Source organism: Cotesia glomerata, linkage group LG10 (genome assembly GCF_020080835.1).
Source record: "Cotesia glomerata isolate CgM1 linkage group LG10, MPM_Cglom_v2.3, whole genome shotgun sequence".
NCBI classification, from domain to species: Eukaryota; Metazoa; Arthropoda; class Insecta; order Hymenoptera; family Braconidae; genus Cotesia; species Cotesia glomerata.
In genome coordinates this window covers 254,639-271,276 of record NC_058167.1, presented here as the reverse complement: position 1 = coordinate 271,276, position 16,638 = coordinate 254,639, and the positions used below count along the sequence as shown (strand labels likewise).

General features: G+C 30.3%; 1 protein-coding gene across 1 annotated transcript in view; it reads right to left on the bottom strand.

Moving 5' to 3' along the window:
* Window positions 1-11,651: 11,651 nt before the first annotated feature.
* Window positions 11,652-16,638, bottom strand: part of LOC123272873 (rap guanine nucleotide exchange factor-like) — a 5,435-nt gene continuing 448 nt past the window's right edge. The window contains 5 exon segments of the mRNA XM_044739887.1: window positions 11,652-12,550; window positions 12,553-13,172; window positions 13,174-13,396; window positions 14,592-14,925; window positions 15,298-15,501. Coding sequence (XP_044595822.1) covers window positions 11,652-12,550; window positions 12,553-13,172; window positions 13,174-13,396; window positions 14,592-14,925; window positions 15,298-15,501 — 2,280 coding nt within the window.

The following is a 16,638-nucleotide window of genomic DNA, read 5'->3' as shown; positions in this document are numbered from 1 at the left end:
CGGGCTAATTCACGTTCAGATTCAGATTCAATGGATTGAAATACATAAAAATCATGATTAATTCGGGTCCACAAAAATACTTTAATAACTGTGATTGCAGTTTCTTGCCGAATTTTGCATTTCACTCAAATGTGCAAATGACCTAGCCAAACGGACTTCAAATTCGTACTCAGCGGGTTGAAATACATGTCCGTTGGTAGGTCCGATCGAATGCATAAACAACTTTATTTTTTTATGTGCCGGTGTTATTAAAAATTGCTGATTAAAAAGAGTGTTCGGAAGAGCTATTTCATTGATGTTGTTACCGCTTTTTTATAGATTATTTTGAAAATCATGAAAATGGAACATCGAATTTAGTTGTAGATCCTAGCAGTAACAACGATGAAAATGAGAAAATAATTAGTGCCGGTACAAGTGCTGAAGCGACTGCTAGTACTAGTACTAGTGACGACTGTACAGCGGAGGGAGATGATGATGACAGTGAAAATGAAGTTGAAGATGAACTGTCAGAGGAAGAAAAAAAAAAAAAGCAGATATGAATGATAAAGAATTTTTACTATGGAGAATTCAGAAAGGTAAATATAAAATACGAGCGAGGGCGTTCCTGTGTATGTGTCTGGGTGTGCGTCAAAAAAAATTTTTCTTAAATTAAAATATAGCATAGTATCAGATGCAAAGCATAAAAAGCATTATATGATTGATAAATTTAATTTGTTTTCTTTCGGCAACTATTATTTCTAACTTCCCGCTGAGAAATCAAATATTTTAAAAGAATTAGAAACTTCTTAGTTTAACCCCAATTTTTTAAAATCAATTTACTATTTAAGTTTTAAATTTGTCAAATAAAAGCAATCAATTAAGTCTAACGCAAAATAAACGGTTAATTACTTTTGAATTTTATTTTAAAGACGAATAACTTTGAAAGGAGTGAATTTGATGAAAAATTATAAGAGACCTTTTTGTAGAGCATGAAATTTTACCTCAGAATTACTGTTTGCTTTATAAAAAAATTGATATTTATGGTGGTTACCAAAATCCAGAATCAAAATTAAAAAATTGAAAAAATAAATTATTGTTTAGGGCTCGATAACAAAGAAACGACTCGTCCTATGTCAATTTACTAAGAGAACTTCTTTGTAGGGAATTTAATTTTCTTCAAGGATATGGAATGGAAAAATTTTTAAAATTGATGATGTACGACTTTTGTGTAAATAATGCAGTAGCTGTTGAAAAACTAATAGTCGTAACGATACACCTCTTAACATGATTATTAAGGGCTCAAACTTTCACGATAATTTTTTTTTCATTATCATGAACGATATTTTCATAGTACCGTTAAAAAAAAAAATAGTCGTTTTTTTTTTGGCCCAGTCTAATATATATATTAGGGTGGTCGTTAAAAATTAAATTTTTTGCGGCGCCCCCGCGCAATTAAATAATAAATAATTATTGCGGTTTGAAAATTCAAAAAAAAGTGTTCTATAAAACTTCCATTAGCCTTTTGAGCTCGAAGAGCTCAAAAGCACAGAACAGCGATTTATTTGAGCTCGGAGAGCTCAAAATTACACAAAAATCACATTTTTGAGCTCGAAGAGCTTAAAAAATAAGTGAATTGTTGAGCACTTAGTTATGGAGGTAGCGGGAAGTTGCAGGAATGGCCTTTAGGGTCAACCGTTTTCCTAATTTTTCAAATTAAAAAAATGGCGCTGATGTTCGCCTCTCTAAAAAAATAGACCAGACTGGCGGGGGTTGATTGATCTTTATCTCTGATTTGAAATTAAAAATAATGACGGATTTTAAATTAGTATAAGTATAGTTATCGCAGGAACTAGAATGAAAAAAAAAAAATATTTGAAAAAATGGCGCGTAGTTAAAAGTATTTTCTGAAAACGAGTTTCAGATTTGTATTTTCTGAAAACGAGTTTCAGATTTGTACTTTTAACTACGTGCCAATTTTTTGAATATTTTTTTTTTCATTCTAGTTCCTGCGATAATTATACTTACACTAATTTAAAATCCGTCATTTTTTTTAATTTCAGATCAGAGGGAAAGATCAATCGACCCCCGCCAGTCAGGTCTAATTTTTTGGAGAGGGGAACTTCAGCGCCATTTTTCTAATTTAAAAAAAATTTTTTTTGTCTTAATTTTCATTTTTGTGTAGTTGATAAGTAATAGAATAAGTGTAACAAAAATTTGAAAGGATTAGTCATTACCTTCATATAGAAATAAAATTTTTAAAATAGCTTAAATTTTAGACCGCAAGACCACCCGGTCCCCTTAATAGACCAAAATCAACGGGGAAAATTTTTGAATTTGGATTTTTGTTAATTGTTTTTTTGATCAAATATTGTTATTTTTATTGATTTGAGTTCTATAATTTTTTATGTTTCGAATAAAATTGTATTTTCCCTGAAAAATTCCCCAAAAAGATGATTATACCCAAAAATTCACTTAAATCGTGTAGAGGCGCGTGTTGTTTTGAATTAAAAAAAAAAAAAAAAAATTTCCCAGTGTTTTTTCATCAAAAAGAAGCTTTTTAGGGGGCACCACAAAAAATTTAATTTTTAACGACCACCCTAATATATATATATATATATATATATATATATATATATATATATATATATATATATATATATATATATATATATATGATCAAACTTGGTGACATTCAAAAGAGATTGACAACACTTAGATTTCTAATACAATTTGAACCGATTGAAACTGGTAGATTGTGTGAAAAATCAAAAAATGTCTCCGTGAAATAAATTTTGAACGGTTGTACTGATCGATTTTGAAAAGTAATCAGCTCTTAATCTTTAAAAACTATGTTCATCGCTGCCAATAACGTCAAAATTGTTAAGTCCGTTCGAGAGATATTGTTATAACGAAAAATTTTTTTTTTGACACAACACTTGAATTTATTCTCAGATTGTATCTGGTAAGGTTTATTAACTATTAGAGCTTGAACACGGTGGTAAACGACGATGTTTTGATATACTTTTGAGCTCCAAAAGCTCAAATATTCATATATTTTGATATAAAAATTATAATTTTGAGTTTGAAAGGATAGAAAATATATATTAAAAGTAGCTGTTACCCGCCCGCTCCGCTAGGCGCTTGATAGAATTGTATTTTTAGATGTAGACTTAAAATTTAATTGGAGTATTGTTTTGACTTGCACAGATTCCAAATTCCATTAAATTGGCCTGTATCTTTTATCCATGTGATTATTCTAGCTGAAATTCATTGTAGATTTTTTTTACTGTAAGATTTAATTTTTTTTACTTTTAATGCTAATAATAATCACTTTCATTAATAGTTATGGCTGCCTCGGTACCCTTGGAAAATATTATGGATGTAGAAGAAAATGATACTCTAAGCAACAATGAAAAAAACAAGGAAAATGAAAATGAACTGATTATAGACAATGAGCAAAATGAAGAATCTGAGGCTGAAGCATTTCAATCGAATAACAGTATAATGAACATAATAATATTGATAATATTGATAATAATAATAACAATAATAATAATATTTATAGGGGAACTGAATAATTTAGCAACAGAAACAGAAAAAGAGAGAATAACTGTGAGGGAGATACAACATATTTCCGAACATAATGTTACGGAAGAAATTTACAACGACAATTCTGGTAATTAGATAATTACATTGATAAGAAAGTTAGCTTGACTGAAGTGAGATCTTATATCAAAAATACTATTTCGAAAACAATCTATTTCTTGAATGAAGAGAAAAAATTCTTGAAACGAAATAAAATTCTTAGTTTAAAAAAATTACTCGTCGTTCAAGATTTTTTTGTCTTGACTCAAAAAATTTATTGAATTCAAAATTGTATTTTGAGATTAACACTTTTTTTCTTGATTTGGTAAAAAAATGCTTGCTTTTAAATAATAATAATAATAATAATAATAATAATAATAATATAAAATTTTTTCACGTAAGAAATACCGAAATTGAAGCCAGTGGTACTAAAAAAATTGAAGGAAGGAAGATTCGTGGTGAAGAAACCAAAGAAGCCTAATAAAAAAAGTAAAATAAAACACGTTCAGCAAAAAATTAATTCAAAAATGATTTTACTTTTTAAAAAAAAATCTGTTTAAACAATAAATAAAAAGTTGAATATTATTATAGCTATCCATTACATATGAAAATTAATTGTTTTTGATTCTTCGCTCTGAAAATAAATAGCTTCGAATTTATTAAAAGTACATGGAAAAACAAATATGGAAACTCTTATTTTATAACTTTATAGATTTTTTTTAAACCATTATAAAAATTACGACCATAATTTATTGGAATAGTTCCCATATTTATAGGGAACTAATCAATAGGGAACTAACGGTCTCGGCAGACGTTGGCTCGCTCCTATCCTAAGGTCCGTTTAAACAAATACAAAAAATTTCATCGAAATCGGTCCAGCCGTTGAAGGAAGAGTTCGGTGAAAAGCACTTAACAAGAATATTTTCATAAATCAAGATTTTCCATTCTATTATAGAGAAATTTCTTGTACAATATTTTATTAATGACTAACTTTTACCCGCGGCTTCGCTCGCATGCTAGATGGCGTTGAAGTAGCTAGATTTTGAGATTTTTTGACCAACAATTTTTTTATTTTTCGTAAAAAATAAACTTTTTTTTTTTTAATAAAAAGTATCCTATGTTACTTCTAATACCTCCAAGAATATGGGTACAAAGTTTCGTGATGATCAGTTGGGTAGTTTTCGTGTGAAAGCGTAACAAACAAACTTACAGTCACATTTATAATATTAGTAGGGAAGTAGGGATTTCCATAAGGTCATAAGAATAGTTCCTATAAAAGTATAAGAATAATTTCAATAATAATGCATGAATAATACCCCTAGTAGTAATTGCGAACAAGTTCTAGCTATGCCAGTCTAGCTGAAGATTCTTGCACGAATTTTTGAAGCTAGAACAATTTCAGCTTAAGATACTTCTGCTAGATTCTTGCTCAAGAGTAGTCCCAATATTGCTGGAGATACTTGGTCAAAAATCTTACTTCAGACTTCGATCAGTATTCAGCTAGAAAATGCCCAGGTGTCGCCTACATGGATAGAAAAATGTGGAAATCATTCCTATAATTTTAATGAAATGTTTTCCTATACCATTTTAGGAGCGATTACTTAAATTATGGGAATTGTACCCATAATTTTTGGGAAATGTTACTATAATTATGGGAATAGTTCCTATAATTATGGGAACGATACCTATAATTATAACTGTGATATCGGCATGACTCTCATAATATACGGCTGCCCAATTTCAAAACACAGTAACTAACATTTAAAAATTTTTTCCAATTTTTCTTATTAAAAACAAATTTGCCCGCGAAATTGATGAAAAATTTGATTTGTGAATAGAGAATACTTGAATATAAATATTTTTAAGAAAAAATACTTGAAATTAAGGTCTAAAAGTTATACAAAATGCAGCAATACTAGAAAAAATCAGGTATAAAAATTTTGCAGTTACTGTGTTTTAAAATTGGGCAGCCGTATATAGGAATGGTTCCCATAACATATAGGAAAAGTTTCTATAATATTATAGGAACCATTTCCATAATATTATAGTGACGATACCTAATAATATTGAGATATTTATCATTACAACTCAAGTTATTTGTGACTTCGATGAGCACTTTAAAGCATTTGAAATTATTAGTAATTTTGATAATTTTATTTGCTTCCCAATAACATTTTGAAATATCTAAAATAAGTAATATTGTTCATATAAACAATAAAAGTTACATACCCAAAAGGTGGATTTAATAAATATTCAACGTATGTATTGTAAATAAATAATTTGTTTTAAAAATTACATAAAATTGTAAAAATAAACAATGAATTTCCATATCTATTTTGCTCCTTTAATTGTATAGTGAGAAAATGTCCCTTTTATTAGAGAAACTTTAGAATTGCTACGATATTTTTCAATATTGTGTAACACAATAGTAACTGAATTGGAATAAACAATTAAAGATTAAGTACACACGTGAATAAAAATTATGAAAAAGAAATTTTTTCACTCTAGTGAAAGATCAATTTTTATTTACATAAAAAAAAATATATTAGCAAAAAAATATATAATAATTACTTTATTTTATTGAAGCGATTGCTTTATTATTATGAACATAAACATTTTTCTATTATTATGTGCGTCATTCTCATAATATTATAGGAACCATTCCTTTAATAGAATAGGAACCATTCCTATGATATTATGGGAACCATTCCTTTAATAATATAACGACCGTTCCTATAATATTATAGGAACCATTCCCATAATATATTGAAGCTATTCCATTACTGTATAGGAACGTTTACAATAAACTATGGATAAATGGTTCCCATAATGAGCATAGGATTGATGCCTATAATGATTATTTTATTATAGGAACTATTCCCATAATTTTTGGAAAGGTTACTGTACGCATTTTCATAGGCAAGAGTTCTGATTCTTGGGAGTTGAGGCAAACTTGAGAAACTCTGAAATGGTATATTCTTACAAAGAACTAGGAAGGAGTGTATGCGTTAGTGATAAGCATATTTTTTGCTCACTAAAGCAAGTCTCTGGCCCAAAAATCAAGATGAATTCTGGCTAAATATTGAGTCAATTATTGCCAAGTATTCTTGAGATATCATCTTGTCCTAGTCTGCTTCAATTCGGGTCAAAGAATCTTGGCATATGTTGACCAAGACTTGTTAGATGTTGATGTTATTAGGGACCTATAACATTTCAGAAACCATTCCCATAACGTATAAGAAAAGTTCTTATAACTTTCTTCCTATAAATTAATTTATTCCATTTGTATTAAACAGTCCATTAGTTGAATTAAAACCTAAAACCTATGGAGGCAACCACCTGGACTGACCTTTTATACATGATAAAGGTATTCCTGTGTTCTAGGTGCATTGAACAGTCCATTGGTTGAATCAAAACCTAAAACCTATGGAGGCAACCACCTGGACTGACCTTTCATACATTATAAAGGTATTCCTGTGTTCTAGGCGCATTAAATAGTCCATTGGTTGAATCAAAACCTAAAACCTATGGAGGCAACCACCTGGACTGACCTTTTATACATAATAAGGGTATTCCTGTGTTCTAGGCACATTAAATAGTCCATTGGTTGAATCAAAACCTAAAACCGATGGAGGCAACCACCTTGACTGACCTTTTATACATGATAAAGGTATTCCTGTGTTCTAGGCGCATTAAATAGTCCATTAGTTGAATCAAAACCTAAAACCTATGGAGGCAACCACCTAGACTGACCTTTCATACATGATAAAGGTATTCCTGTGTTCTAGGTGCATTAAACAGTCCATTAGTTGCATCAAAATTTAAAACCTATGGAGGCATCCACCTGGACTGACCTTTTACACATGTTAAGGGTATTCCTGTGTTCTAGGTGTATTAAATAGTAAATTGGTGGAATCAAAACATAAAACCTACGGAGGCAACCACCTGGACTGACCTTTTACACATGATAAGGATATTCCTGTGTTCTAGGTGTATTAAATAGTAAATTGGTTGAATCAAAACCTAAAACCTATGGAGGCAACCACCTGGACTCCTTTATTGAACATGATAAGGGTATTGGTGTATGCTAGGTGTATTTAAAAGTTGAATGAAATTATTTCCATTTAAAATCTATGGAGAAAAATACCTAGAGTTTTTTTTTTATATCTTTAAATTTTTTCGGCACGCTAACGCCATCTGTTGAGAATAATGTTTTCGTTAGCAGAAAGTACAAAATTTCTTTCGATATTTTTCGGTATCAGATGGCTCGATTTTTAATTTTTTTTCACGGGGACAATGAAAAACTGGGACATTGAAAAACTGGGACATTGCTTAGCTGGGACACTGACCAACTGGGACATTGATTAGCTGGGACAATGACATATTCCCATTACTGTCACAACATTACATAATGTTATAACTATGGAGATGATTGAAGTAAATGGTTCAAAACCCAATTCTAAAATTTACAAGCTTGGACCTTGGGATTACGTAAAATGCAAGACAGTGACAGAACAGTATTATTGTTGCCAACGATTTACCACAAAAAAAATGTCCAATTATTGTAACAAGAGGTCCTGCTGGTAATTACGTGTTAAATGGCAATGACCACAATCATCCTTCACCAAGACGTAAAGATAAAACTGAAATAACCAATGAATTAAAGAGAAAATCAACTGAAACTCTATCTATCGAAGAAATTGTAAAAAAAGTTTGTAAACTGTGAGTAAAACGAATTTTAATTTTTTAAGCTAAAAAATAAAAAAAAATTTTGAATAGATAGATAGATAGATAGATAAATAAGTTTTATTTGATCTTGGAGTCAAGACTCCCTCAAGACCATCAATTTTACATAATTTTAACATTTAGTGTACATTAAATACAGTGCATAAAGTGGGGAAAAATATAATAGCAAACATATTATATATTTTTCAGACAATAGTTAATAGTTAATAGCCAATGATAGATAACTAATTAAATTCAGAGCTAATTATGTATAGAGCTAAATGCTGCAATAATCAATACAATATTATCAGTTTTATTATTTTGTTAATTTCTAATCTCAGTATAGTAATTAAAGCACGCATTGCGAAATTCTTCAAAATTGGTTATCGTAGTAATATTTGCTGGCAAAGAATTCCAGACACGTATGCCATGAATAAGAAATGAACGCTCATACATACAACAATTTGATCTAGGTAATCTAAGAATATCATTTCTTACATCTCCTCTCCGCAATGCAACTGGCAAAAACTCTAGTTTATACCTAAATAAATAAATTAAAAAAATTAACGTTTCATTTTAGACATGAAAATCCACCAATTACAAAAGATGCCGCCAGGAAGATAGTGTCTAAAACCATTGAAGAATTCCAAAAAGAACAACCTAATAGTCTTTTTGATTTATCAAAAATGTTACAAACCAATGATTTGTATAAAAATAATTATCTGGGAGAAATTTTGACAAAGGACAAAAGCGCAATTGCCATACTGTTAGGGTCAAAGAAATTATTTCAGACTATCAATACTGCTGAATCATTAACGATTGATGGATAATTTAGAGTAAAAATTAATTATTTATAATATTATTATTAACAATAGGTTATATAAATCATTATTATTTAATCACTTTTATTTTTTTCATGATTTTTTTAAATTGCAGTGTTTACCGGTAAAACCAGAAGCAGATCAACTGTTGACGTTTCATTTACATAAAATAAATGAAGTATAATTGCTAATAATTCTTTCAATTATTAATGATTAAATTTATAACATACACTTAATAATTTTAATTTTTTCTTATTATAACTAGGGAATTACAGCTTTGTACGTGATTTGCAGTGAACGCAGTGAGAAATTATATAATGCCATTTTTAATTATTTAAACGTAAATGAAATATTTAAAAATTTGAAAACTATTAAATGTCATTATGACAGTTTATTGATAAGTGAAATTAGAAAAGTTTTTCCGGCTCTTGAAATTAAAGGATCTCTCTACAATTTTGTAAAAGTACGCGTGAATCACTAATATTAATTTAATTTATTAATTAAAATTATCTTAACTAATTTATAATAATAATAATTAAATTTTACATCAGTTATTGAGTAGAAAATGGAATAGTCTTGATTTGCCCATTAATTATGACCATGAAGTTTTTTTTATGAGTTGTATTACAAAAGTACTTCCGAACAACAAAGTTGATGAACAAATACAGTTTATTCAATCTAAAGTAGATGTAGACGCTGATAAACACGAAGATTTACTTGCTTTTGTTAAATTTCTCAAAAAATGTGCCAAAGTAATTATAAAAGATCAGACTTATGTGGATGAAAATGTTATGGAGGCTATAGATTTTGCTGAAAATCACAATATTCACATGGTACAACAGCTAGGTTTTCACAAGAAATTGCATCCATTCCTCAGTAAGCTGGTGTATTTAAAATTATAACGTTGAAACCAAATTATTGATATTTTTACTTTTAATTTACTTCAGATTTACTCAGATTTGATATTAAAAAAAATGAGGAATTATGGACTAGTCCAGAACGCTTAACAAAGAAAAAGAATTTTGTCCGAGTTATCAGTGCAATTATCAAAGAGTAGAAAAAATTTAAACATAAAAAGCAAACTTGTGACAAATTCTACGAGCGACTACTTCAAAGCAACATGAAAGATTTACTATTGGTCCAATTACCATGGCCCCAGTGTAAATCATATTTCTTATTTTCATTTATAAATTGAGTATCATTATCAGTAAACAAATTATTTTTCTTTATACCTCGGTCGAAAGTACGCAAATTTTGCACCTTTTTAAAGCAGAAAGTTCAAAATTCGTGGATTCTTTGCTTTGATGCCTGCCTCCCCGACCAGCAGCACTCGCTTCGCTCGTGCCGCAAATGTCGGGGGCAGGCATCAACTTCTTTTGATATAATATACACAATATTTTTCGTACTTTCGACCGGCTATAAAGAAAAATAGTATACACTACACGGGCAGAAGTTTTAAAGCCCTGAACTGCGCGCCATGATGCCCTCGGCTTCGCCTCGGGCATCATGGCGCGCAGTGCAGGAATTTCAAACTTTCTGCCCTGATAGTGTAATATACTATATTTTTCAGTTTAGCATATGGTGAATTATAATTCATATGATTCATATGATAATTATCATTCAATTTATATTATGTTGACTAATTTATTTTCAGATCACAATGATGATGGGAAATTGACTAATTTCAATGAAGTTTTAATTAATCTTTCTACTCGTAATGAAGGTAGAAAATTAAGACCTATATTTTTTAAATCATCATTAATTTATTATAATTTTAAATAAATAGCAAACGATCAATGCTTATATTGCTTCGATGAAAAAGCTTGTGTCCAAGTTGAGGTTTGCCAACATTATATTGCTTGTATGATATGCTGGATAACGGATTACTATAACATGGAAAATAATAAATGTCCGTATTGCCGAACACCTTATAAGAAAGTAAAAATAATCTAATAATTAATTTTTTGTTCTAACTTACTGCAATTGTTCCTTTTTTAAGGTAAATATATAATAATTTTTTCATAATTACTTTTAATAAAATAGCTAAATGTGATTTTTATTTTAGGTGACCTGGATAATTCTTAACATATTTCCGCTAAGAAAATCCGTGCACCCAAGAACGTTTATTAAAACTGTTTATTACTGTAATTACCAAAAAATTTGTAAACTTTTTTCTTTTTGGTACTTCTAAACTATGTTAATTATTCTATGTTCTTCATATTATACTATTAACAGAAATGATGATAATTATAATGATTATTTATTAAAATAATAACAACAATAGTTATAATTACAGATTACATATGTAAATCTTCTTTAATTCTTTAAATATAATTTAGCATTCTATATTCTCTTGACAAACACTCAGATTATAGATATGTCACTCGTCAGACTCACACTACTAGTAGTACAAAAAATAAATAGTAGAAAATAATTAATACGATACAATATAAAAAATTAACATAAACAAACAGAGGACGGTCAGGACTTGGTTAAATCGTGGTCTTTTTCTTCATAATGACTTAATTTATTAATTTTTATTTATACTGCTGACATTTGAGCTTCGTCGTCATCTTGCATGGATGAATGCCGTCTCTGGGGCGGTGGAGGGCTCTCACCAACTTCGACGCTGCTCCCGCTCTGGCTATCCAACTGTGTGCTGTGACCACTGTCACTGCTCGTCACCAAACCACTAGTCAGTGTCTTTCTTAAAGGCTGGAGGTTACTAAGACTAGTGACACTGCTGCTCTACGCGCTAAGATCCACCGGTGGCGGTTATCCAAATGGTGTATCACTGTGTGACCTTTCATGCATTGGCATTAGTCTTCCTGAGCCCACTCTTCTGGGTGCTCCAGTTGGTTCTAGTCCGCTTGAGTGTAAAGCCAGACCTGAGACTGGAAGCGCTGAACAGTGCTTTGGTTGATACAGTCGAGTTTTATGGGGATCTGACAGTGTGAGAATTTTTCGCTCCGCTTGGGGTGATGCTGCTCCGAATTTCGTACTTTATATACTTTTTCTGCCTTCACTAGTACTACTGGCACTACTAGTAGTAGAAAGCGTGGGTGAAGGATGCCGCCTGCCTCGACCTCCTGACAGTGGAACAGCCGCGGCAACATCAAACGCGCCCGTATGAGGTTCATAATCGACTGACAGCCCGTGTAATCGTTCTTCATCAGTAATTATCTTTATATTCGTCAAATAGGCCTTGACCCGTCACACCATTTGAGCTTCCTAAAACATTTTCTTGGGATTCGGAGCAGCAGCAGACTTCTTTCTACGTTTAACCGTCGCGGTCTGTCCACCCTGATTTCCAGTTGTCATCTGGTTGAGAGCAACCATGGCCGAGCTCGGATGTTGTCCACCACGCTCCAACATCATCAATAAATCATACGGCGAAGAGCATATGTTGGTCAGCATTTTCACTTCTTTAGCAATCTTCCCAGTTTTTCAAAATTTACCAAGTTCTCCACCCGAGAATCATTTTCCAGATGAATAAATGTCAAGTCTTTCTTCACCACCGGGTAGAATGGAATTATCGGTGGCTGTGTTTGCTCAGATGCTATCAACTGACGACACTTGCTCATATTTCTGCTCGGATCTATCAATTCTTGTAAATCACTGAACAATCGTTGATATTTACTCGCCAGTTTCGCCCAAGAAGTTTTCAAACGTGAGACAGCTCCATGACTAAGCCCAGATATTATCGCAAACATTGAATTGAAGTTTTTACACTCTTTGCACTCTCGAGTTATTTTAATAAATAATTTTATTATTATTTTACTACGCCTGACAAGGTTGTGTTCAAAGCAGACTTCCGTGACAACCCAGAACATCTCCCTATTGACTAGTTCCGCGAATTGGCTGATCATTGGAATCCCATAGCGGCTCTTGAGCTCAAACACATTGTCTACAGACTCCGTAGACTCTATTTGCCAAAAAATACTAAAGCCCTGTAGTGTCAGCTGAACAGCGACGGCGTTGAGTTCTAAAAATTGTACTTGGTATTCTCGTATTAATTCAGGTGCTTATTCATCGGCGACCAGTGTCTCAGAGATACCGTGTCTTCAGGTAGTACGTTGAACTTAATCCTATCCTCTCGGTAAAATTTTGCAGGTGATCTGGCAGCCTTCGTTGTTTAATCATTCCGCCTTCGGCGAGACTTACTCCTGCCAGAGAATAATTGGAGCTGCTTTCAGTTACCAATCCAAACTCTTGCAACACAAGGCGTTTTGAAATCGCCTTTTTGGTCCCAATGTCATAAATACTTTGTGTTCTTTCTTTCAGTCCTTGCAAGGCGAGTACATATGTATATTTAAGTTACAAAATCATTTTAACTTTTTAAATTAACAATATAATTTTTCAAAATAATTATTATCTTAATCAGTAGAGAATGGCGAATTTTCATTTGTTAACTCGAACAATTTCCCATCATCTCCATCATCTGGAATGAATATTTTTATTTTAGATTAAAATAGTTTTATTTACCATAATTTTTTAATAACAATAATAGGGGCATATAAATAAAAATTCTAATTTTGATTGTTGTATTGATAAAAAAAAAATTTAATGAAATTAATATTTAACTTTTGAAAATTTTTAATTTTCTTCACGAAAAGGTAAATGTGAATTATACTTCATTTAGAACGAAAAAATATATAAGTAAAAATACATATTTGAAAAAATTTTTTATCTTGAATTCAGTTAAAAAATTTTTTAGTCCAGTAAAATTAATTAATGAATGTAATTATATGCTCTGAGACAAAAAGTTTTTCATACGCCCCTATATTTTTAATCTGATGTATATTTACATTGTGGGCCTTCTAAGATTTTCAGTATCAATCTTTGGATTTCAGGTGTTATGGCATGTTGAAGGTAATACTTCAACGAAATTTGTCCTTCTTCTAATAATTTCAGAAGTTGTAAGATTCTTGAATCAATTTTGATAAAAGAACTTTTTTCATATAATTCGAACTTACAACCTCTATCCATTTTTATACACATTTCATTTGATTTTTCACAAATTTTATTTACTCTTTCTATTAAAATTTTACATCAATTTTATTAGTTACAAACTTATTTACAATATACACTGTAAAAAAATTTTTGGACTCGGTGTAGTGTAAACGCCTCGGTATAAAAATTTTTAACTGTGTAAATTTCGTAAATTATTAAATGAATTTTGAAATGTGCGACTACTTAACAATTTGATAATTTTCTATAAAATGTTTTAATATTTTTGGAAATAATTTTTTTGAGATTTTCTAAAACAATTTTCTTGAATTTAATTTAAAATTCTTTAAAAATTACTTTATAATAATTCTTTATGATAATTTTCTCTAAAACAATTTTCTTCAAAATTTAATTCTTAGAAAAATTTCATATCGTCATTTCGGTTAAAAATGGTAGTATAAACTTTTCGGCATCCATTATTACACGAAAATTTTTTACAGTGCATTCATAGAACAATCTTTATTTTCTTACCAGAAAAAAGAAAAATATTAGGTGACAATGATCCCATTTTGCTCCCTAAATGCCGATCAAAATATTCAGAAATATCAATAGAATCATTTTGATTGTTTGAGAATGATATGGATTCAGCTGTAGGCTGCCACCATAATTTAATGAACTTGATAAATGACTGTAATTTTTCAAGACAAATATTATATTTTTCTTGATTATCATCAATTATTGCTTCAATTTCTTGAATTGCATTTTTGAACTGATTAGCAGGTAACGTAGGAATTAAAAAAGTACATTTAAGAATTTCATCATTAGAATCCTCCAAGTCAAAAGTTTTCCATTTTATAGCCAAAAGCTGTATAAAAAATTAAATTATATTATTATTTCAAAAGTGTTTTATTTTTGTAGTAACATACACTGTATAAAAATGTTTGGACTGGGTGTAGTGTAAATGCCTCCGTGTGAAAATTTTTAATTGTGTAAATTTATAGTGACGATAGTGTATTATTCATTTCGTAAATTATTAAATGAATTTTAAAATGTGCTACTACTTAAAAATTGTTTAATTAATTTGATGACTTTCTGTAACATTTTTTTAAATTCTTCAAAATAATTTTCTTTTAAATTTTTTTAAAAAATTTCACACCGTCATTTTAAATTTGGACGGTCGTGTAAAATCCTCGGATCCATTATTACCCAAAAATTTTTAGTGTATAAATTTACATACCTTGATACAATGGATCCAATTTTCTTTTAATTCAACAAAGGGGAGAACTTCTGTTGTAGCTGTGATCAACGGAATGTGACAATCACAGACAATTTTTTTTAAATTATGTCTTATCGTTGGCAAACGGATCAACAGTTCTTGCCAAATTTTTTTGTACAATTCGTAGCTCGTCGAATTTAACAATATGAATAAACTTGGTATACCCTAGATATTAATATAAAAATTAAAAATCTACACATACCAGGAACAAATCGATATTTTAAATAAATCCAAAGTATAAAAGATATTGTTTTAAATTAAAATAGTTAATATAATTCTACAAATTTGGATTTTTCAAATATCTAAAAACTTGAACCTTTAGTTTTTATACGGTTATAAGCAAAGGAATAATTACTATATTATCTCTTCTGAGGTGAAATATGATCAGCTGTGAATGGTAAACATCACTCAACTGAATCTATAAAATAAACAGAGTAAATGTTTATAAATTGTATCAAACTATTACATGTAAGCAAGTTTTAAAATATTAAAAAAAAAAAAAAAATAAGTAAATATTTATTACTAGCTGTCTCCCGCCCGTTTCGCGTGGCGTAAAAAGGAATAAAGTTTGAATTTCATTATCTCTAGCTCAGAGCTATTAGTTATAAACTATGATTAAAACAATTACAACATTTTTCATATTTAAGACTCCCGCAATCTCTTTTCAGTGTTCATTCCTAATCATCTTCGAGCATCCTTAAAAATCCTTAATTATCATAGACTATCCGTGATTATCCTAAAGCCTTTTATGGCCAACCTGAATGATCTCGGCTGCTCTCGGTCGATTCTCGGTTGATTTCGGCCGGTTCTCAGTTGGTCTCGGTCGATTCTTGGTTCATCTTAACCATTATTTCTAACCATCCTGAACCGTCCTGTGACCATCCTAGACTATCTAAATCTATATATTAATTAAAATCTTCCTCCATTCCGAATGGCCTTATCTCAATTGACACCCTCACAGCCTTCATTTCGTCAAATTTGTCCTCTATTGACCTCAAAATTACAAAAATAATAACTGTGCCGAGTTTTAAACCTGTAGAAAAGCTATCGATTTAAAGTTTCAAATTCTGTAATATTTTTAACGCCCCCGCACTACCCATTATGGGTATAATTACGTAAAATCCGTTCTCAGCTGACCTATACACCACGTGAGGAATACCCCTACCAAATTTCAAGTCAATCGGTCTTATAGTTTCAGAGATCTCGTGATGAGCCAATAGATCAGTGGAAAAAAATGAGATCTAAGTAAAAATTATTATTATTATTATTATTATTATTATTATTATTATTATTATTATGTTA